Raw genomic sequence first — 24,390 nt, 5'->3', positions numbered from 1 at the left:
ATTTAGTTATAATTTCTATCTCCAGTACGAGCCTCTTATACATGACGCTGGCAGAAATGGTCGTAAAAATAGCGACCGATTGCCATTAATGAAAAGAAGAAGAAGAAGAAGACTCCAACTGTCATGGCATTTATTTAAGATAGCCATTATCCGCCACGATGAAACACATTTTATTAATTATGGTTGGAGAAATGGAGACGGTAGTCGGTAACATACTTTTATAGATAAAACTTTTATTCCAAGTGATGCAGACCTAATCTTTGCTGTCTACGAAGCTAAAAAATTTCAATATGAGTTACGTCGAGTGTCAGGCATAAAACCTGATTGTCATTCATTAATTCAAGTGGAACTCATCACGTCAGTCTGATATTAATTTACCTATTTCTTCAAATAAAAAGTTCAAATTATTATAATTGTTTTAACAACTAACATTTTTTAATTTTCTATTCTGAATTATTTAATTCTTATAATCACCTCGAATAATTATTTTTTTTATATCTTATTCAATTTCCTTATAATTTATTAAATTATGGCTCACATACAGTTTGTGGATGAATTAGTGCGAGAATATCTTTTATTTAGAGGATTTGCAGCAACAGTCAAAGCTTTTGATAGCGATTTAAAAGCAGATAAAGATAAAGGTTTTAGAGTAGACAAAATAATTGATCAAATTGCACACTACATCAATGTGTCTGATTTAAATGGTCTTAAAGAGTACTGGTTGCATTTAGATACCTTAGTTTTCTCAAAATTAGAAAGTCATGTTCAACCTGGTAAGTGTTTATTGTTTAATTTATTAATATTACAATCATTTTAATATTTTTCCCTTGGTCCTAAACACTTTCTCGATATACATCAGATGTGACCTTCATTTTCGACAGATTATGTAGGTAGGTACACTTAAAACTGAAATATGAAAAATTCAATATTATAAGCTCTGAGAAGTTCCATCCACCTGATTGATAAATTATATAAAGCTATGTATTGATAATACTTATTCAAATACTGATAAACAAAAATATATTTGAGTGAGGCTGTCCTGACTATAATATTTAAGTGTAATTGTATATTTCTTTTAAATTTTTTTCATTTGAAATTACTTTTTAAACTGGCAAAAGATGTGTTGTATAAACCTACATAAATAAAACCATGTTCTTTACATACTCCATCTGATGGAAATATATTATTAATTTATATATATTTTTCCAGCAATATGTTGTATCAGTACTTAGCCTAAAATGTAGTAGAATATTCAGTATATTCAATAAGTGTACCTACTAGGAAAATTAAAATAAACAGTATATTAAAGAAAATCTACCCTGCCTGCCATGTCCTAAAATAAAATGAATTTTATTTTCCAGCCGTCCGAAAATTAGAGTATAGTCTATACAAGTTGTACCTGATAACAGCAGCGCAAAGCACAGGCGGAGTGCGAAATGAAAAGGTTGCAGAGTTCCTCTCTAAAATGCTTCCAGAACTACAGGGTCAAAGCGAGTGGAGAGACTGGTTCAGTAAGTAGCTTTGTTTCCTTTAGTAATATTACATTTTACATCTAATAGGGTGGATATTCTATTAATTTAAATTAAGTACACTTCCACTAGAGTCTACTGAGTGTTCTAAAAATAAAAAATAAAGATAAATTTATTTGCCTAAACATTTATATGCAATACTGTATAACATACTGGATATTTTATTGATGTTATATTTCCAATATGTTATGCCAATATTAACATGTAAATTTTTTTGTAGATGGATGGTAGTTTTACAAAAAAATATATTGCAAATTACACAATATCAATAATAATAAATTCAACAATCTATTGAAAGAGATGAGTGATTCAAAAGGAAGGTTTATATATATAATAAAAAAAGAGAGATTTAGTTGTATTTTTTTATTTATTTGTTTCCTCATAGTTCCATCATTTTTAAACTGATTCAGAAAATCCTTTTTTTTTCTTCTGAAAGGATATCAGTTCGACTCATAGAAATTTTATCAATATGGGTACAGTAGTTTAGTGTTTAAATCAAAATAACTGGTTTTGTCATGATTAGAATTAATCTCTTTTTGAACACTAAAATCTAATATTATTTACAATTCAATTCTTACTTCACAGTGTTGCCTTACATTCAGAAGCCAGAAGACAATCCATCCTTCAGTCTGTATTTTACCAGAGCTTGGCAAGACAGTGTGTGGGTTTCACTTCATAATCTACTGGCTACTGTGTTCCAGTGCATGCCCCAACCCACTCTCACCAGTTATGAGAGTGATGCAGCACTAGTGAAGCGATTACAAGATGAAATAACAATGTTGAGGGGAAAGGTAAAAAAAATACAATATTACTAAATCCCTTATTTATATAAATTTAAACCCCCTACAAGCCTATTTTAACTATTCGAGTATTTTTTTCAAATTGGGAATTCATTACAAAAAAAAAATTGTCAATAGCTAAAATAAGTTTTTATGACATGTTTAGTGTTTTTATGAATAAGGAGGCAATTGTGTATGAAAAAGAAAATACTGCAGTATGTATGTAAAATAAGGTCAGTACAAAACACGTGATGAACCACTAATAGGTCAAGTCGGTGCTCTAATATCATACAATGCCGTAGCATTGTAGCACACATTCTTTGTGGTGAAAAAAAAGTATGAAGGTGACGTGGTACGCAGCATCAAATTAATTCAGACTAAAGGCGTATAAATTGTTATTATGAGTTTATGCCAGACGCACAGTGGCAAACTGTGCGTCAGACTCGGGAAGTTACACACACGGTTCGAGCTATTTTTTAACTGACTTCAAAAATGGAGATGTTTTCAATTTGGTTGTATTTTTTATGTTAATAACTTCATAACTCCATCATTTATATACCATAGACAGACAGACTATATTTATTTCGTCCTCCGCAAATCCGTTCAATCCTCTATACAGAGGGGGATTGTTTTTAATGCGGACTACCAGTCCCATTGCTAGCAATGTATCCTGTCAAGTCGACCTCCACTTGATCCCCCCTAGAAACTATCGTGCTGATTTCCTGGTGTTTTGATCACGATGTGCTAACTGACCAACCTTTTCATGCTCATCTATATTCTCATTGGTACCCCGCCAGCGTATACTATTTGCGCAGGCAGCGTTACTATTCCATTATCATCCATTAAAAAAACCCTCTATACATTTTTAGAAAAATATTGTTAATTTCCTCAGGTGCAACAACAGCAGTCAACAGACAAGACTTCTCCAATCGGACACCAATCTCGGCTCGCCCAATACTCAGAGCGTCTTAGCGGGCCATTACCTCTCGTGGATGACTTCTGCGCGGTACCATCCGAACAACTTGAGACTGGTATACGAGAAGCTAAAGGTCTACGAGGACTTCTCCGCCAGATGGGAGGCAGTCCTGTCATGGGCAGAAGATCAGGACGTTCGCAAAGCCAAAATTAAATACTATCCAATTAATTCAAGAATAGGTACTTAAGTGTAAATATGTAACATTCCATAGGTTAAAGAATTGCTATATTGAAATTTGTATGATATTTATTTTAATTTAATTTATTCACTTAAATGTTTCATTTTATTTGCCATTTTGTTTCATTTTACCCTGAAAAGTTAAAAATTAAAATATAAATTTTTGTGCTATATTGACTAAAAATAAAGTGGCATAATTAATAGGTTTTCTCAAAAATGCTCAAATTGGATTATTGGGTTGAGTATAAAATAAATGAATGATTCGCAGTCTCGTCGCAGAACGGTCAGCACTAGTCTGAGAGCAATGATCTATTAATTTACCTGAAGATGCTTCGTTAAGAGGTGGAGGTAAAAACACGCAATATGCGCGTGGACTGAGTAACGGTCGGAGATTGATAATTAATATGGAAAATCGCGAAACTTCATCAATAGTAGTCAATCTTCAACAGTTGCACACATACTAATGGTAGCGGAATTATACAAAATAATTCTAATCGACTAACCAGTTATATCGACTTCCACAAACTTTCTAATTTGGTAAAGAAAGTAAACAGGAGTTACAACTAGAACCTTATACACAAAAACGTCAACATGACATTAATATACATTTGTCAAAAATATTTACAAAATTATAGTTATAAATTATCACTTCTTGCTCTTTGAGGCGAGTACTTGAAATAATGACTTCGCACGCATTTTACGCGGACGCCGAAAATAAGACGAATCGGCGTATCCGACGTTGGTATCAAGAGAACCTATTGACTGTGTTGCACCATGCTAAGGAGAGACAGGCCAGGGATGTAGACGCGTCTATAGCGCTCGCCGAAGAATTTTTAAGGGTAAATATTTAATGAAAAAGAAATATGTCAAACTTTTATTATACCTACTATTTATAGTACTTAAACCAAAAGCAATATTAATAACTTGCAAGACAGAAGCAATTGACATCATAGGGTTATTATAAAATAATAATGCTTCTGTCTGTCCCAAGTATAAACTTGGGATAGTTACCATAATCAAATTGGTGAACTCTCCATGCTATAATATTAAAGTGTGGTTTTGCAAAAGTATTCTTAACAAAATGTAAAATGGCAAATAAGCTGACGGTCCACCTGATGAAAAGTGGTAACATTACAAATGTCAAGTCAGGCGGGCATACAGCCTATTTACGTTTTTTCATTTTTAATATAAAAAATATATATAAAGATAGGTGAGGATGATCACCTATCTCAGTTAGATCTATTGACCCATCGTGATCAATTCACCAAGAATTAACCATGATGGTTTCAAAAGGAGACCGCATGGAGATCAACTTGGCAGAGTTAGAGTTAGTCGACTTGCTGGCAATGGGGTCGCTAAGACTGCATTCCTAACATCCTCTCTAATACTTATGAATTATGTACAACAAAAAGTAGGTATAATGAGTGATTTATTTATCACCGTACCTATCTTAGAAATTGGATGAACCCCTTGAAAAACCCGCGGTCGTGCCATTACGCGAATTAATACCGTCAAAAGACGATAGCTTGATGAAGCCTATTGAGCCTGAAGTGCTCAACTTACTATATGGAGGTACAGAAAAAGGTGCTGCGAAGAAATATTTGAAGGCACGGAATAAAAAAGCTCCTGAAGATAGGTGAGTTACAGACGACAAAAATCTGTAAATTCCATCCAAAATATAGGTGAATCAGTGTAACTGTATTAGTGTTATTATTTTTTACAACATAGGAGGCAAACGAACATGTGGCCCACCTGATGGTAAGTGACTACCGCCGCCCATGATCACCTTTAACACCAACGGCATTGCCAGTGTGTTGCCGGCCTTTTAAAAAGGAATATGCTCTTGAAGGTTATGATGTCGTGTTCATTTGTCCATATTTATATGCCTACGACTAATCTAGCAAACATATGAATGGCATTATGGTAGGCAGTGGCGTAACTATACCATTTGGGGCCTGTGGCATATTCTCTTGATGGGGCCCTATCATTTATTTTAAAGGAAAATAAAATACTCAGGTACAAGGTAAAATTCTGAGCTCGCGGCTTCTTGAGCCGGGACCCTATTGGGTCGGGGGCCCGTGGCATTTTGCCAGCCCTTCCACCCTATTGTTAAGCCACTGATGGTAGGTTCCACAAAACAAACCCCAACTTCAATTATAACAACACAAGCTATTTTGACTTCAAAACTAGACTACTGAACCGATTCTGATAAAATCTCTATAAGACTGATCTGTAAATATATTCTTTGAAATAAAAAAAAATCTAATAACTAACGCAGTTATGAAATAACAAATAACGTGAAAAAAATACAATCGAATTGGGAAACTTCTTTTTTAAGGCTGTTGAAAATAAAAGGTACTAAATAATGTAATGCCTCACTAGCTTAGAAATGTTAACTAATTGAATCGGTTATTGTTATTACGTACAGATATAACTTCCGTTTAACAACAAACTGGGATTATGGGTGGCAACAAAAGCAGTACAGACAGCGCGCGCGGGACGTCAACCGCGCCCGGTGCGCCATACTGCGAGACACGTTCTACAGGAAAAACAACCTAGCTGCTGACCCTAGACACTACTCACAGCCCGCTGGTGGCGAGATATCTGTATGCAGCGAATACTCTTGCAACTTCACCTAAATGGACTACCACGTAGACTAGATAATAAATTATCAGGTACATTAGATCACAACCTAATAATAGTAGCAAATCTGAAACTAGTAATCATAATTAATAAATTATTTTATAATTACTATGTAATTGTTAAATATTAACTGTGCGGTTTATAAATAATAGACGTTGTATAGCAAAAAACATATATTTTATAATTTTATTATTTACAATAATTCAACTTTTATTTACATATTAACAACAGTAAATGTACCCCTATTCATAAGGCCACATCTAACTGTTACAAGGGAATTATTAAAATTAAAAAATGTGGACAGACAATGAAACCGTACTAATTTTGGCCCAACATCGACTTAGCGCCGAGGTCGTCTAAACACGATGTCATACACAATTCATACAAGTGTTTCAATGCATGTGTTCCCGTCGATTATAGAGGAAGCAATCATATAAAAATCATATGACCGGGGCAAATCTTTTTGCTGTTGTGATTATAATGTATTCCAAGCAAAGATATACAGCCTTGGCCAAAAGTATTTGCCATCCTAAAAATCCTTAGAAATTTCTTATCTATTAACCTTTACGGGGTCTCTTGTTGCATAATGCACGTCTAAAAATTAAAATGAGCCAATGAAAACAACACAACATATCATAAAACACAATAGAGGTGATTCATTTCCAGGTAAGTCGAATTTTAGGGACATTTTTAGTTTACTGCGATTCATTATAGTGTGAAGAACTGTCAACAAATTATTATAAATTGATTGTTGTTCTACGTGAAGTAGTTCATAAAAAAAAATTAGAAAAATACTTAAGTGTTGTGAAATAAGTAACGAGGAACGATTAAAAATCTAAATCTAGTTGATATCTAAAGAAGGCAAAAATAAAAATGAAATTGCCAAAATTATGAAATCATATCATCACCTCATAGTACCGCAAGGTACCAGACAGTTTATGCGAACTTCTTTGAAAAATTGTAAGAAAAATTCTGAATTAGCTGCTGATCTAACCGAGACGCCGGGGAAAATATTTTTTGCTAAAACTGCTAGAAGAGAGCTCCAGGATACAGGACTCGAGGGTTGCAAGGCAAGGAAGAAATCACGATTGTGTGAGAAGAACAAGAACTTACGTTTGCAGTGATGTTTAGAACATCAAGATTACACCGAGGAAGATTGGACAAATATCGTTTGGTCGGATAAATCCAATTTTGAGGTATGTCATTTAAACGATTAAATATTAAATAAAGATGTTTGAAATGTATTAAAGTTAATAATGGTTCATTAACAGACGTATTTTTAAAAATCTTATTATTTTATTCAATTTCAGGTATTAGGTACTGCAGGTGCCACCTACATGAGACGCAGAGTTGGCGTAGAATTCATACCGGAATGTGTGGTGCCGACTGTAAAACACGGCGGAGGCAGTTTTATGGTCTGGGGCAACATGACTCGAAAATTAGAATTGGAAAATATATATAGATATAAATAAAACAAAATATCCAATAAATTCGAAAAAATATATCTAAGTGCTGAAAACAGCGTTAAAACCTTTATTGGATATGATATTCGGTAATAAGAACCTAGATGGCGTCCGTTCCCAACGGTATAATGACACATGTCATAAGTCAAGTACCACTATAAGTTAGTTTGAGAAAAATGGTATAGAGCTTATAAGTTGGATTCCTCAGTCACCGGATCTTATCCCTATCGAACATTTATGGTCGATTTTAAAGCGCAAGATAAAGAAACATTCGATTGCTGAAAGGTCGATGGATCGTTTGTAAGGTCGAAAGGTCCGAATTTGTCGTCAAATGTATTAAAAATTAAAAGACCAATTTGTCATTCAAAATTATGTCCGTCTTCTGTTCAGTCTCTTTGTCCAAGTCCTTTTGTTTTGTCCCGAGCTGTCAGTTTTAATTGTAGAATATCTTAGCGGCCAGCGAGAAAACCAGTCAAAGAGACCGCAACAATTGCCATATGTGAAATGTCATAACTCCACAAGAATGTAAAAATGTAATTTCCTCTTTACTATTAAATATTATTGTAATTTTAGCTTTTTCCCTCATCCAAACCTTAAGTATTTTTTAAATTAATTGTAATTTTCTAAAGAGACAAATACTTTTTGGCCAAAGCTGTATATATAGAGATAGATGAGACAAGACCAATGTATATGAAAACTATGCATGCTACTAACTTCACCATAATGTTACAAAAGCTATTGATTAACATTCTTACGTATCTAAAAATTTGAAACATCAACCGCAATGTTGTTTCTATCCTCAAAAGTTTCTCAACATAAATTTCACATAGGAATTCTAGATCACAATTTAACCGGAGCTCCAACTAGACTGTTTATTTAATAGCTCCTTTCGTAAAGACAACCAACAGTGATTCATTGACAAATTAGGACTAAAACAGACTGCGTGTAATTTACGTAATAAAGTTTTTCAGTAATGTAGATACTTTGCTCAATTGTCACTTTTGATACGATCAAAAAATGATACGCAAAGTGTGTACATTTGCGACATCTATTTAAAAAGATATCTATCTATGACGCCAACGCATCCATTGAAACACTTTGAAGCAATAATGAACAATACACGAATGCTACATTAAAAATAATTAACCAGCAAATCGTCAACAACATTCGCTCACTCTAACAGGTTTTTACAAAAATAATAATAAAAATTAATAAATAATGAGACACTTTGTTCATTCTCGACAGTTCGTTATTTGACACATTTATGTACAATTATAATCAGTCCATATAATTCTTTTGAACCATTTTTTTTTTATATATATTCAAATTTGCCTATAATTTAATGGATTGTGCAAAATAAGACATTATTATTATGCTCTCTCTCCTTTGGCTTGATGTCTTACCTTACAAGCGAATGCGGCCATTTTAACCCTTGGTATTTTTAAAGTTTATATCGAAATAGACAACGTCTGTACTTTTCAAAAAAAGTTATCAATATTACTGAACGTTTTTACCTATATTATCTGTCTATCGTACTTAAACATGAATCATAGAATATATACCATTAAAAGAGTATCAATTAAGGTCCCAAATAATTTTAAAATCAGATTCCATGACTAATATTTTAAAACGAGTGTCAAATATCAATTAAAATGATGTTTGAGAAATATGTTAAAACTTTTTAATACTATATTTGAATTGAGAATGATTCAGACGTTGCCAGGGCTGCGATATAAACTTCTTTAAGGGTAAGACCACTGTGAGTGTTTACAAACACAAATAATACTAAAACGATACAAATAATGATAAAATATAAATAATTCTCAATTACATGTATACTAAAAAATAAGTTAGATTATCAAAGAACATTTTTATAAACGATTGTACTATTTGAAGAGAATATTGTTAGTACCAAGAAAGATACCGAGTCCAAAACCAAAGTAATGTATCTGAATTATTTGAGCCATATTGCTCAAGTTAGTTTCGATTTGATTATCATTACACAAATTTCTCTATGACCTAAACAAAAATGATATGACTTTTATGTATTTATTAAATAAATTGTTTCAAGGCACTGCGCAAACGCAGACATTTTAATGTCTCATGTTAAACATTAGCCACTAGGCCAGGAATTTTAGTTTCATAGTATTAATATGAAATCTACCATTTCTACTTTGTGTAACAGTCAGTGGTAACGTCTAATTGTCGTCACAGGTCATAAAAACCTCTGTAGTCTATGACGGTAGTAAAGTGTTCTCGTTTGCACAGAACCTTATTTTGGCTTTGAGAACATTTTCAATTTTACTCTCTCATTCTTTCTCCCGTTCGCTCGCGTGTAATATCTAATTGCTAAGCCAATTCTGTTTAAATACAGACTTGTGGCATATGGTATATACTAGCGGCATATTGTCCTCTATTAACTATAAAACATTTTACATACGTGTAAATGAGAAAAAGGCATAATTCTGAAACACTACCGATAGGAATAGTTGATTAAATAAGATTCGAGTTGCACAAGGAAATCGATTACAATAGTGGCCAAAACCAAGTATTTTGATTTAAAAAATAAACAAGTGAATCGATTCTGACAAAATATCTATGAGACCAATTTGAAAGTATATCCTTCCAGATAAAAAGTATTTTTTCCAAATCGGTTCGTAACTGATAGAGTTGTGAGAAAACAAACAAAAAAAATTACCACCTAATTGAGAATCACCTTTTTTTCAAGTTGATTGACAATTACCTTAAAAAACATATCTACTGAGACAAAATTCATAAGGAATAATATGGGAATATACCGTATCGATTCTTATATGAACTGTGAATAAAAATCCGTTCAGAACTGGGAACGTAATCACGTACCATAGCCGCAAAAATTAGAGGACTTGAACTATCTGTAATTCGTTTAAAATGGACATAACTTCTGCTCTATGAAAGAAATAAATAGTGAAAATAGTAAGAAAAAAAAAACAACGGTCAACATAATGGATAGGTGTGGTATAGTGATGCAAAAAGGTAATGTCTCAGTGAGTTACACAATAAGGAAGTCTCATTTTCGGTTACTGCCTGAAGGACTTTCTCAGAGGCGTACACGATACCGCTGTGTCTGGTTATCAGTGAAACATTACATGTTTCATTGATAATTTATTAGTTCAATCTTAATCTCTATTTGAGATCATTAGAATGTGTGCCACTAGTATACATACAACTCATCATGAAATATATACTTGGATTATCAAACAAAATTTACCTTAAAGACTTTGAAATAAGAGCACTATTTTGAACGGTAGTAAAATTTTACAATATTTCTTAATATATATAGTGATGTTTCAAATCGATAGATAGTCAAGGCGTATTGCAATAATTATAAATGGAATCAAACACCACAAAGACACCATTGAAACCTTTACGATTTGTTGTTTCTGTGATTGAATTTGAATCATTATGTAATATTAGAAAAACGGAATCAGCTGCTCGGTTAATTTATGTGTTATTTTATATCTTGTTCGCTACAGTACAAAGTTGAGACAACGAAGCAAAAACATACATAAGACTATTAAGTTCGTAATCTCTTTAAATCTTGTCATCGTACGATTGTTCCCAATATCTTATTTTTTAATTGATGAAACTGTAAAGTAGGCGTGGGTGATATCGGTACCGCCCCGACATCTATATATCGGGTTCAGAGATCATCACACATTTCGATATCGCCCATACCGGTCGGATATCTATATTCATTTCGATCGGATTCTTTATTTAAATATTGGTTAACTAATATTTAATATATCAGTTATTAGGCTAAATATTGTAACTACAATATATACATATATATATTGCTATGTGTTATTCACTCTACTATAAAGGAGAGGTCTCTTTCCACTTAAAAGAGTATTGTTGCCTACTGTTCGCACGCTATTTTATTACTATTACAAATATTACAATTTATTGTATTGTACAATTTTTACAATAAGTTTATTTTATTTACCCATTATTTTACTAATATAATAAATGTTTTATTTATTACACAATCATGTGTAAAAAGCTAAACTGAATACTTATAGATGTGTAATTAAAGACTCGATAAATTTGATTACCAATGATACGTTATTGAGAAAAGTCAATAACTTCAATTAGCTAAAAAACGTTTTCGTAAGTCATTCAAGCTTTTCTAAACAACCCGGTGAGTTAACTATATTGGGCGGGTGAGTTGATTATGTACAATTGTTTATGAAAAATTAGCATTTAGCGGGCTTGCATATATTGGACTGAGCTCATCAAAATGGCCACACAGCAATCTATTGTGGAATGCTCTCGCTCGGCCGTGAGCAGAAATAGATGGAGATAAACCATAAACAAGTTTGTAACATACTTCATAAAGTATTTTTTGTGTGTATATTTGTGATGATGTTTTCGTTAATTCTGCATCTAGCGAGATGCAGGATAAAGGAAACGGAAACAGTTAACAAATGTAGGGCCTTCTGTTTACTTCCTTGTTATATCTATCCCATACGAATTCCATCTTTTATTATAACAAAATTGGAAATTATAATAATGATTTACTATATTTAAGATCCAATATAGAAATTGTCCTAAAAATTTATTTTTAAACTTTTTACCTTTATGGTTAGAAGACATTGTAAGACATTATTATTGACCTTGATTATATTACATTGGTTCAGTTTGCATAATCTCTTAAAATCTTCTTCAGAAAGCCCTTCATACAGTAACAATTAAAGTTCATGAGAAATTTTATCACATATTTTCTATACATATGTAATGTGTGCATTAAATTAAATACTTGACGCAAAATAATTCACCGCGTCATACATCCAATCAACCAATCCGATCAGCATTGAGTATTTTAATGTTAAATCAATTTTAAATATACAACCACAAAAGCACAAATCAAGGTGTCGCACGTCAAGACACAATCCGATATGATTTTTATTGTCATAAATATTATAATAATGAAATCAAATTTAAACCAACTAAAGGGTAATGGAAGAGAAATTTTGCAATTTCTGTGTGAATCATGTTTACACGAGCGGAAACAATAAGGCTGTGTTAACTTTACAACAATAACTAGAGATTACATACAGTGCATTTATCTGATAAAATGGTCATGTAACATACAAAATATGTCATTAAATAAGCATGTTTATTCACTAATGCTCTTTTCTGAATACATATGTGAACACTTTTGGTGAATATGCACCCTTAATTTAAATTTTTTTAATATCAATAAAAAAACCTTCTAAACTATTTTATTTCAGTTATAAATCACATTGAAATTCTCTATATCAGTTTTACATTAAACCTTATCCTATTCAGTTTAGCTTTTTACACATGATTGTGTAACAAATAAAACATTTATTATATTAGTGAAATAATGCGTAAATACTGTCCACAGTGATGCTCATTCAACAAAAAATGTCACATTACATGAGCATGTTCACTAGTGTAATGCTTGTTTCTGAGCATTTAATAAAAACGCTTAAGAAACGAATATTACATACTTGGTAATATTTCACCTTTTATTAAAAGATATAGGAAATAAATGAAATAATACAATAAAAACATTTGCTGTCACTTGTCAGAAGTCATGAAATCCCGGTAGTTAAAAATAATTTCTAGTAGTTATAAATTTAACACAGCCCGAAATATTATTTCCAAGTCAAAGGCGTCGTTATATTACAATCGTATAAACACACTCGCATTCTCTACATCTCGCATCAGATCATGAGACACACAGTCCTCAACATCCACACTATCACTAACTGTTAAGTCACTGGCGTGGAATATCACTTGTCTGGTAATGTCTATTCATTAGGCCAATATTTCTAAGCATTGCTTTGTACTTTTGCACCAGTGATAAGTATTCAATTGAACAACTTTAAATACCAATGCACAATTCATATTTTGCACACCGTCTTTCATAGGCTTCCGAATCGTAGAACTGCTGAATAGCAGCCGAGACGCTCCATAGTGGGAGATCGATCATAGTCTATTTTCACTAGTACCGGTAGCATATACAACTTCATTAAACTGATTCTTTACAAATGTACATTATCACAACGGTTATATATGTACACAGCACGGATGCTACACACCGTCTGATACATCACAGTGGTTATTTTATAGTATCGTTACGAGCCGCTCCTGGCGTTTGTTCCGTCCCTCGCGTCGATCTTCCGTTGACGTCTGATCAACATCGTCTGCATACATACTACATTCAACGAACGGTCTGTGTCAACTGTACACGTTCAAAACAATCGACACCGAAAGAGTTCCGCGACAGGACATCCGCTAACGTGATAGTAGCTCTATATATCGAGGCCCGTTCTGTGGAGGCGGTGAGTACAGGGCCGCACTAGGTATTAGCGGGAGGGGCACCTGGCGCGGCTGGGGCCGGCTGCAGGGCGGGCGTGGCGGCGGGCGCGGGCAGCACCGGGGGAGCGCCACTAGTCCAGTTCACAAGCGCGTGCTGCGGCAGCTGTGTGGCTTGGAAGTGGTCCTTTAGCAGTGCTTGCGAAAAGTTGCAATGCATTTGATATGCCTCGTTCTCGCGCTCCGTGTCGCCCGCCAGCCTGTAGAGGTCTGAAAAATAATTAGTTTAGATTTAGAAGCGTTCATATCAATCTTGTAACATCTGGGTCATATGTAAATTCATCATCATCATATCACCTTTAATTGTTCACTGCTGAACATAAGCCTCCCCCTCAGGAAGTTTTGACCGTAGTTGCCACGCTTGGCAGGCGGCTAGGCCGCAAAACCGCAGTCAAGCTTTAGAGACGGTTTAAAAGGAACGCTACTGTCCATGTCTCGCCCTTCCTTAGTCGCCTCTTACGACACCCACGGGAAAGGAATAGGTGGCGTATTCTAAGCCGAGATGGCAATGCGAATGGCAAATATTTACTAATATGTAATTTAATGTATTTTTTTATAACAAATTATTTAAATATTTCTGAATATGATCATATAGACTGTGTATATACTCGTATAGTGATTTTATATCTAAAATGTTTCTAATGAAATAAGATTCTTATAAACCAAACCTAGTGTGAGTTAACCATAATAAATCAGATGTTTATTTACTAACTCAAACAAAAGTTAACAACAGTCATTCATGTTTGAGAAGGTCACAAATTAAACTATCATCAGGAAATTTCATTGTTTAAATGTACCTGTTAAAGTACAATAACACCATGTCCAGTGCAGTTTATTTCAAAGGTTTATGGAAGTCAGTGTTAAGACAGTTAAACGTCACTTGACTGTTATTAGATAGACTTCTTACATTTGAAGTTTTCTACTTCACTTAATATAAACATATGTAAATTCTGATCCATGACTTATAATTAAACATATACATTAAAATATACCGTCGAATTAGGACTTAAGAGGAGGACCTTCTAGGATAAAATGATGAAACATACCTTTAAGTATAGCGGAAGCCCACAACTGCACATGTACGTCGGGTATTTTGCTGGCGAGCTGCATGGCGGGCGTAACCATGTTCATACTCTCCCGTGAGTTGTTTATGGAGAGGAAGATATGCCCCAGCAACACCAGCGAACACGACGTCAGACGATTTAAATCCTCCGCGTTAGCCATCTTTAAGGTCTCCCGTAGATACCGTCTGGAGGAAAAATAACAAAAAATATAGACATTAAATATTTATTATATCAAAATCACGTGTCACAATATTCGTTCAGGCAAATTTTCGAAACGGCTCCATTATTTTTAATGAAATTTAGTAAATAAATGTGTATTATTTGGTCCAACTTGAACGATATAAAAATTTTCATTCAGATAAGAGAAAATGGACCGGAAAATAAATTAATTGATAGCGGTAGAAAACAAAATGTGTGTCCAGAGGGTAAGGGGTATGTCAGTAATGCAGACTATCAGTTCCATTGCTAGCAATACAATTGTCAGGTTGACCTTTGTTAATGTTTGTCGAAACAACTAGTAAATAATATTCTTACTTGGCTTCATTATACCGCGCCTGGAAGAATGCCTGCAGCCCGAGTACGTAGTACGAAGCGGCACGCAAGCCGTGCGCGTATGTCGGCAACGCTTCTGGCCTCACCTGAAAATGGTAGAAATATAATAATTCAATAAGACATGACAATGTGTAATTGGTTCCAGACTGGGCAATGTTTGCACTATGAGTGGTATAGACAGATATTTTTTTTTTTTTTTGTTTAATTTCGGATTAGGGATTCATAATGAATGGGTCTTATCCCTGCTGCAAACCATACTAACTGAATAAGAATAATATTAAATATTAGTATAAAATTACATAAGTAGTGTATAAAGCTAACATTGTAACGATAGTCAGATTTAGCATAGTTTCATTTCGAATTCCATACCTGTTCCATAATTTGTGTCAATTCATTGTCTCGTCGTCCCCGTAAATAAACAATAGCAAGGTTTAATTTCGCGAACATCCATAAGTCTCTTTCTTGTGACATCTGAAATATACGAGAAACTCCATGTAGGCTTGTCTATAACATTTTATTTATTACTAGCTATATCCCGCGACATCAGTCCCGCGTGAGTCAGTACATAAAGTGCCCCGTGTGCTAAATTAAGACACCCATGTACCAAATTTCATTTAAACTCGTTAAGTACTTTATGCATAAAAAGTAATAAACATCCATCATGACAAACTTTTCCGTTTATTATATTAATAGGACTCGTCTTTCATATCATAGTAGCCGACGACATCATTTTTACATTAAAAAAAATATTTAAATTGTAAGGATTATTTTGGGCACACTCATTGTACAGCGTCTTAATAAATTGAGAAAAATCCTGGGATTATTCGAAAAATAGAATAAAATTAATTCACAAAGTTGTGCAAATAAATTACTATTTTTAGTCTTTTTTCTTTACGATTGTTATTTGGCAAGTAAATCTAATAAATGAGTATAAAGAAATCCTGTAAAAAATAATTGTATATACTGTATAACAATTTGTAAGTCTTTCAATTTTTTTTTAATTAAATTTCGAATTTCACGTAAATTTAATTTAGTTCATTCATATAAAAGAAATAATCTTATAATTTGTACTTACATTAATAGCTGTGTGGAATTGCGCCTCGGCAGCTTCCATGCAGTTCATGGACATAGCATATAGCCCCAACAAACAATGCAGTTGTGGGGTGTGGGCGGCTGCTACGCACTCTGGAATAACCAATTATATCATTACATTTCACAGTAAAAGTCATTATTAGATCATTTAAAAATTATTTACACTTCTGACATTCTTTTTTATTTGACTATCGGACGAAACAATTCATTACCATTTAACTTATAAACTGCATACAAAAAATCACATAGATTTATCCTGAATGTTTTTTTCTGCATGAATTTTTGCTGAATGATGTAATTATGTATAAATCTGCCATTTGTACATAATTACATTAACCAGTGCGGAGCTTGCTTATTATAATTAAGTTTATATATATGTATATATATATATATATATATATATATATATATATAAAATTTATATTATTACAATTTAAGTACTCGTTTAAATTATTGTCCAAATTATTTATTAAACAAATTCTGGTTCTGAATGTTATTTATTGTGATTGTGCAGCAAGCAAGCAAGCAATATCAGAGACCCCTTTGTATACTGAGTCTAGAAATTTTTGACACAAAAGGACAACATCCTCATGCGTATAATAGTAATAGTGTAGACTTGGCGATTAAAGTGTTTGGCCCAAACTGTAATTTATATATATACTTCGTGTTTATAGTATTCGTGTTTCAACCGTGAAGCAGTTATGTTTGCATGGCTGTGTATCAGTTTGAAGGGTGGGATATGACGTGAATTTACTGGGTACAGAGGAATAACACCTGAGTCCTCAAGAATAGCAACGCATGGGGGGTATAATGAGCGAAACAGTATAGTCTGTTATGTCCATGGTACTGCTCATGTCTATAGACGACGGTTACCACTTTCCATCAGGTGGGCCGCCAACTTGTTTGCCATTCTAAGTTGTATGAAAAAAAACTGGTAGACAATTTTGTAGTAAGTTTGTGTAATATTTATAATTAAAACAAAAGTTACTAGTCAGATCGATGTTGTGTGTTGTAGTGTGTGTGTGTGTAAAGTACGAATGCATGCATGTTTCAATGTAGGTAAGTGAGATGTAAACACGCAAGAGGATAGAACCATATATCGCTGGTGTAGTAAGAGGGACATCTCGACTATTAGGTTCCTTAAATCACTTCTTGCGACACCCACAGGAAAGGAAGATGTGGCTCCTTCTATATCGAGTCCACACGGCAATGAGTGTATCAATCAATACATCAATGTCTTCTTTCCCGCCGATGTTGCGTGGGCGGGCGAGGTAGGGGCCTCGGGGTATACCCCTCTAACCCGGCTTCAACTCCGGAGGCGACGAGCTCCGGGACACTGATGGTCTGTGTATGCCGGCGTGGAGAGTGTATACGAGGTACGTAAATAAGTATAAGGTAGTTGGATGCGGTGGTACGTACGCGAGGGCGCGACGGTGAGCAGGTGCGCGGCGCGCGCGATCTCGTGCAGCGCGTGCGCCTTGCCGCCCGCCACCAGGCGGCACAGCGCCGCGTGCTCCACCAGCGCCATGCGCAGCCGCCACGCCAGCGCCGCGCCGCCGCGCAGCGCGCGCGCGCCCTCTGCCGCCGCGCGCCCGCCGCCCTCCGCGCACGCGCTCGCTGCCACACGCCACACGCCACACGCCACACGCCACGCACACATTGCAATTATATAACTTATTACTGACACGTCACGTCACCTCACACAAATTATACGTATCGGCCTCCACACAGTCACGCTTCAGTATAAATATAAAATCAATACGTATAATCAAATTGTAACTAGTCGCTGTCTGTACATGGAAGGTATATAAGAAAAACTATTGTAGGGGGATTTTATGAGTGCAAATATTGTGCATGTTTATGCACACTAATCTCAGAAACGGCTGAACCGATTTGAAATGCGGTTTTTACTAAGGTATTGCAGTTTATTCCACGTAACATTTAATGATTATTTTATTTTAATCGGTTCATAAAAAAGTTATATCAATCTAAAGAATTGCATATAAAACAGTATAAAATAACAGATCACTTTAATTGGCTGAAACTTTATGAAGGTATTAGATATGTAATTATTATTTAAAATAATATAAGACCGTATTCATGAAGAGTTCCAATGGGAATGATATACGGGATCTACATAGAAGTGGGCAATGCCACCGGAAACGGTTAGTTTAATATAAAAATATAATAATGAGATCAGTATAAAATTGGTACATATTTCGGAACACCAGAAACAATTCATAAGCAACCTATTTGTCACTCTATAGCCGTTTAATGGCACTTTGTGTTGAGACTCAGACTTAGCACACTTTTGTAAGGAAGGTCTAGTAAGGAGAAATATCTGTTAAAATTGTGCCCAAATAATTAAATGTCAGATTGATCACATCTTCTTTAAACATGTCGCTAACAACTTTTGGATTATTTTATTCATGAACAGACAAAATAAGTAGAGTAGAAAAGCTAATAATTATTATCAAATTACTCACATGTAAGTTTGTCAATCTGCGCAAGCGCCTTTTCTGTGTACTTATGCGCCTTGTCCATGTAACCGGCCTGCGCAGAGTGCATTACGGTCACCAAGTAGACGAGCACGTACAGTTGCTGCCGGGACAGCCATACGAACGACTCCCCGGATGCGGTCCCGCACACAGCTGAAACAAATCATTACAGATTAACATGCACAACTGTACGACAGAAAATTGATAAGTACCACACAATCACACCAATCATTTAATCCTCAAGCTAGGATACCTCATGTTATGAAGAACCAAACGTTAAACGTCTAGTGGCAGAACCCACTTATATCTAAAGAATAAATAAATAGGTTCAAAAATCGAAGAACCAAGTCTAAACAAAGCAATTGAAGAAAAAAACTAAATTTTGAGTATTTTACACATATGTTTGTTTTGGGGTGAATTATTACAGTATATAGTATCCACAAAATTATTGTATAAATGACTTACCGTCGTCATCGGGCCACGTAGGCGCCATGATGGTCTGAATGCTTTGCTGTAACTGCTTCAGGCAAGGCTTAACACTCTTCACCTGACCAGCCATAAGGTAATGGCATACCTAAAAAAACATCATTTCAAAAAAAGTTCAGATATTGCAGTTTATCCTATCATCCATTCTCAGACAAAATAAACTTGCAAAATACTCGACTTCAAGTTTCTACAAAGACTTCAAATTACAAGCAAATTACGAATGTAATTTACATTCATAATGAAGTTCTGGGTCGCGTAAATGACAGAGCAATACACATTCATAATGTATAATAAATTATTCTTTAATTAATAAATGGTTTATTATTATATATTATTAGACTTTTCATTATACATTGTGATAATTCCTAATAAAATGTAATGCAAATATTTATTAATTGATGATAAAAATTCATGAAATTCTTTTAAAAAAACCTGTATAAAAGTACATACTTCTTATTCATTGTAAAAAAAAAGTATGTCTACAGGCAATACAAAGTCGTGTACAAAACCATTGTATAGTGAGAGAACAATTTACTATTGGCTGAGTTCATGTCTTGTAATAAAAGGACTCATTCAAATTTATTTCTTCATTGTTTAGTTCATAATTTGTATGCTTATGTAGTAACTACTATTGTCCCATGCAATAATATAAAGGTATATATTCCTACGTATACTTTATAAACTTAGTAATTTTATGAGAAATGAATATACAATTTTATTATTTAATGAAAGTTGTTAACAAAAATTGGGACTATGTGTAAAATATACTGTTAACTATCTGCACCCTGGCAATTCATTATTTTTTTTAAAAGCTTTATTGTACATTCACATATACATATATTTCTGAATGGATATTGAGTTTCTTAATATATCAAGATCCCTATTGTTATAGTACTGCAATATTTGATTTACAGTGTATGTCATGGTATGACCAGTTACTCTCACTCCATTCAACCTACAAAATGTTTACATGAATAAAGTGGCTGTAACAAAATGATTAATGTAAAACAATTACCTGTAGCACTAAGAAGAATACCTTGAGGTATTCTTTCTGGTGGGGACTCCCTGCCCATGTGTCCACAAGGTGCATAGCCTGATTTAACAGTGGCAATACTTCCTGAATCTTTTTGTCTATTAATAATAGCTGAAACAATAAATGTGTTGAGAATAAATTTTATAATATCCTTTAGTTGCTTCTGATCAAAACTATATTGTGATCTGTGTCATGTTTCTGTAACTATATAAACAGATTATTTTCTACTTATACACTTATTTTAATCTTATTATTAAAAACAGTAAAATAGAATTATTCTTATTGTTCTTATTTCAATAAAATGTAAAGAAAATTAATTTTATTGTATTATTTTGTGTTAATATTTTTATATATAACCAAAAGTATTGTTTAAAACAATTTATAATAAATAAATAGAGCTATCAGACATGGATGGCACAGAATTTACAATTACATACATGACATTTCTCATGTGCTGTCATTCTAAATGAGGTCTATGACTTGAAGAGGACAAGCATGTGAACAAATTCTATTACAAACTGTGCACTTGAGTTGATACTGATAAGTGGTACATCTCTATTGTAAAACTGTCTGTTTAAATAAGATAACAAATTACATAATCTAATTACTACACTCTTCAGAATTTAACATGCTGCCAATAGACCCTTCATGCATCTCTGTTCTTATGCTGTGATGCAATGCAAGAACTACTATTTCTTGTAATTAAAACAATATTTTCATAATAATTATAACACTTAGATTTATGAATTTTGAACGTTAGAATAAAATATATTTTATGCTTAATACATAGGATAATATATCCTGTCTGTAAAATATATTAACATTATAACAGTTTAAGGAAAGTAGAAAAGATTCCTGTCTGTTATTCAATGAATAATCTAGACAGTAATGCATTTCAAATTACATATAATAGATTAAAACATACCAAAAGCTTTGAAGCACTTATTGTTCTTTATAATGTCCACAAAAGTTCATTCAAATCTGTTCAGTCTTTCAATTCAATTTAGAATGATTTAACAACAAACATAATTCAAAAGTTTTTACTGCACTATTAATTTATCAAAAATCTTCCACATTCATATTCAACGTAAATACATTCTGAGGTTTCCCACAAATTGTAAATACTGTATAAAAGGAAATACTCACCATTACCCTACTGAGCAAGAATAGTACTCGTGTATAAGCTGCATTTGATATTTGTGCATAGTCAACTCCCACTCCGAGCAAACTACTTGCAACTTCATATTCACGTTCTGTTGCATGAATTTGCTGAAATAAAATATTAATTCTAACACTAGGATAATGCAAGTGAATGTAATCCTGAGCTGAATTGATAGTCACAATGTCAAGCACTTTTATTTGTAAGTAAAGGAGTCACTGATAAACTAGTTTGACTAACCTTATATATAGACATACCCTATAATACTGACATAGTCACCCAGTTGAACTGAGAGCTCAACAGAAATTTTAGCCAATCAATACTATCCTAGTAGTGTGATCATGTCATTCATCATTTAATTGCAATATTAATATTTACCACACAACAAATTGTTCAGAATATAATCACATGTTCATTTAAAATATCAATTTCATATAGAGATTTATCCCATTAATAGACATGAATGAGGGAAACAGGGAATTGTTCAAATAAATTGATAATGTACAAGAATAGATTGCACTTTATATTTGTCAAATATTCATAATATATCAAATGTATATTATTTAAAAACTTTACACTTTTGTTTGATAGTTTTATTAAAAATGTTTTAATATTCAGTGTTTTAAAAAATCATATATCAATAATAAAGTTCTATACAGAAGCCACAATACCAAAAATTAATTATTTATAGTATAGGCTGCATTATAGTTTTATTAAAGTTTCATCAATCTTTCAAAAAGAAAAAAAAATACTAAAAATTACTCATAAAAAAACACAGCGTATAAATACGACACTCACCGCTAATTGGAATATTAGTCTACAGTGCCAGTAAACACTGTGCTGTGACAGCTCTATAGCTTTCCTTAGAATAGGTTTGGAGTGTGTCGGCTGGCCTTGTTGCTCAAATAGTTCGGCTAACACGCTCGCAGCTTCGAACTTCACATCATCAAAGCCATTGATGGTCTGAGATAGGCACCACTGCAACAAAAACACCACTATGACCCACTTCGTTATTGTTGTTTACATTCGACTAGGAAGTTTCCTTTTTAAACAATTAAGAAAACAACAGCACCAGCCTTGGCACCGACACTATAGCTTTTTAATAACATCTCACTCCTAAATGATCATAAATAATTATAAAAAAACTTACACTCTGCTCTAAATGCGTCCTCGCCAAGTCGATGTTTTTGGTGTGTGTCAAAAGAATATTTCCGAGTTGTAAATGAGTTCGGGCCTCGACCCTTTGTGGTGGTTTGAAATTAAACACGGCTTGTAGGCACTGAATACAACTTTTTATGTCAGGAGGATTTGATGTACGGAAATGTTCTGCTAAACCAAGTAAAGAAATATACCAAGCGTCCTGCGTTGACGCCATTTTGACATTTCTGCTTGGAGGGAACAGTGATGTCAACCATTAAATTTTCAAACTACTACACCACTTCAATGTTACTATGTTTTTCTACTATTTTAAATTTTAGATATGTGACATTTATAGGAAAATTCAATATTATCTTATAGACGCACCTAATAGTAATTATAATTTTTATTATTCTAGCTATCTAGTCCGACTTTGCACTACTAAATAAAATTGACGCAAATATTGTTATATTACATACATTTAAAATTCAGAAAATTGGTTGTGTACCTTTTTTTATAACAAGGGAGCAAATAAGCATGCGGCTCGCCTGGTGGTAAATGATTACCGCCACCCATGAGCATCCGCAACACCTAGTTTTTGAGTTCATCTGTTATAAACAAACGATTAAATCTTTCCTCTTTATGATATGTTAATATAGATGAAGTGTCTCAGATATGTTATTCGATAATTGATAATCCAAAATAATATTAGATATTTAATCTTTAACATTTGAAATAAGGTTAAATTTGAAATTTTTTACAAACTAGAACTTCTAATAAGCATTTGTGTTACATAGACTAAGAATAATATCAGTTATGGTGATTACGGTAGGGGTGGCTCAAAATTTAAGAACACTATACTGAAATCTTTGGTAATTCTTTATTCTTAGTTTAAAACCTAGATTATACGACACTTTATTCTACATCTATGAGTTAAATACCCTTTTTATGCGAAAAATGGCACTATTTGCAGGTAAATGGTAAAAACTAAACAATTCAAAATGAATTCGATTAGAAATTTGAGTCCATTAATCACCCATATATGTTTGTGAAGTCACTTTATTGGTAAACTTGGTAGAGCCACAGTAGCTTGCTAATCGTTAATAAATAATTTAGACATAGTTTTTCTAATCTGTAAAGTAATTAAAACATTACAAATAAAAGCAATTTGCTATATTATTTTTATACCAGAGGTAGACTGTACAAAAATCGATTGCTTGGGTACCTCTGTCCCATTCGTGTTTCAACCGTGAAGCAGTTGTGTTTACATGGCTGTTTCGGTTTGAAGGGTGAGATATGGCGTGAATTTACAGGGTACAGAGGAATAACACCTGAGTCCTCAGGAATGGTAACGCATGGGGGTATCATGGGCGAAACAGTATACTCTGTTATGTCCATGGTACTGCTCATGTGTA

The 24,390-nt window shown here is 33.5% G+C and overlaps 3 protein-coding genes across 3 annotated transcripts; 2 read left to right on the top strand and 1 right to left on the bottom strand.

Annotated features, from left to right (window-relative positions):
* Positions 1 to 321: 321 nt before the first annotated feature.
* LOC113521908 (WD repeat-containing protein 91) lies at positions 322 to 3,573 on the top strand. Its single transcript, XM_026907571.3, has 4 exons — positions 322 to 773; positions 1,362 to 1,511; positions 2,115 to 2,320; positions 3,201 to 3,573. Exons 1-4 carry the CDS (start codon positions 530 to 532, stop codon positions 3,435 to 3,437), a joined length of 837 nt encoding a protein of 278 aa, XP_026763372.2. The 5' UTR covers positions 322 to 529; the 3' UTR covers positions 3,438 to 3,573.
* A 289-nt stretch (positions 3,574 to 3,862) lies between these two features.
* LOC113521807 (protein ATP6V1FNB-like) lies at positions 3,863 to 6,334 on the top strand. The gene is made up of 3 exons (XM_026907462.3): positions 3,863 to 4,300; positions 4,916 to 5,097; positions 5,890 to 6,334. The coding sequence occupies exons 1-3, from the start codon at positions 4,142 to 4,144 to the stop codon at positions 6,098 to 6,100; spliced, it is 552 nt and encodes a 183-aa protein (XP_026763263.2). The 5' UTR covers positions 3,863 to 4,141; the 3' UTR covers positions 6,101 to 6,334.
* Positions 6,335 to 7,380: 1,046 nt separating this feature from the next.
* On the bottom strand, positions 7,381 to 23,262 carry LOC113521702 (MAU2 chromatid cohesion factor homolog). The gene is made up of 12 exons (XM_026907331.3): positions 22,989 to 23,262; positions 22,637 to 22,816; positions 21,826 to 21,948; positions 20,662 to 20,790; positions 19,626 to 19,734; positions 19,149 to 19,313; positions 18,082 to 18,279; positions 16,646 to 16,755; positions 15,940 to 16,041; positions 15,553 to 15,656; positions 15,001 to 15,203; positions 7,381 to 14,164 (listed from the first exon to the last, which is right to left on the bottom strand). Exons 1-12 carry the CDS (start codon positions 23,211 to 23,213, stop codon positions 13,938 to 13,940), a joined length of 1,875 nt encoding a protein of 624 aa, XP_026763132.2. The 5' UTR covers positions 23,214 to 23,262; the 3' UTR covers positions 7,381 to 13,937.
* Between the last annotated feature and the right edge of the window lie 1,128 nt (positions 23,263 to 24,390).

The sequence above is a fragment of the Galleria mellonella genome, unplaced genomic scaffold (assembly GCF_026898425.1).
Source record: "Galleria mellonella isolate WM207_F2 unplaced genomic scaffold, CSIRO_AGI_GalMel_v1 utg63, whole genome shotgun sequence".
NCBI classification, from domain to species: domain Eukaryota; kingdom Metazoa; phylum Arthropoda; class Insecta; order Lepidoptera; family Pyralidae; genus Galleria; species Galleria mellonella.
Note: the sequence above shows the minus strand (reverse complement) of the source record. Positions and strands in the feature narration are given on the sequence as shown.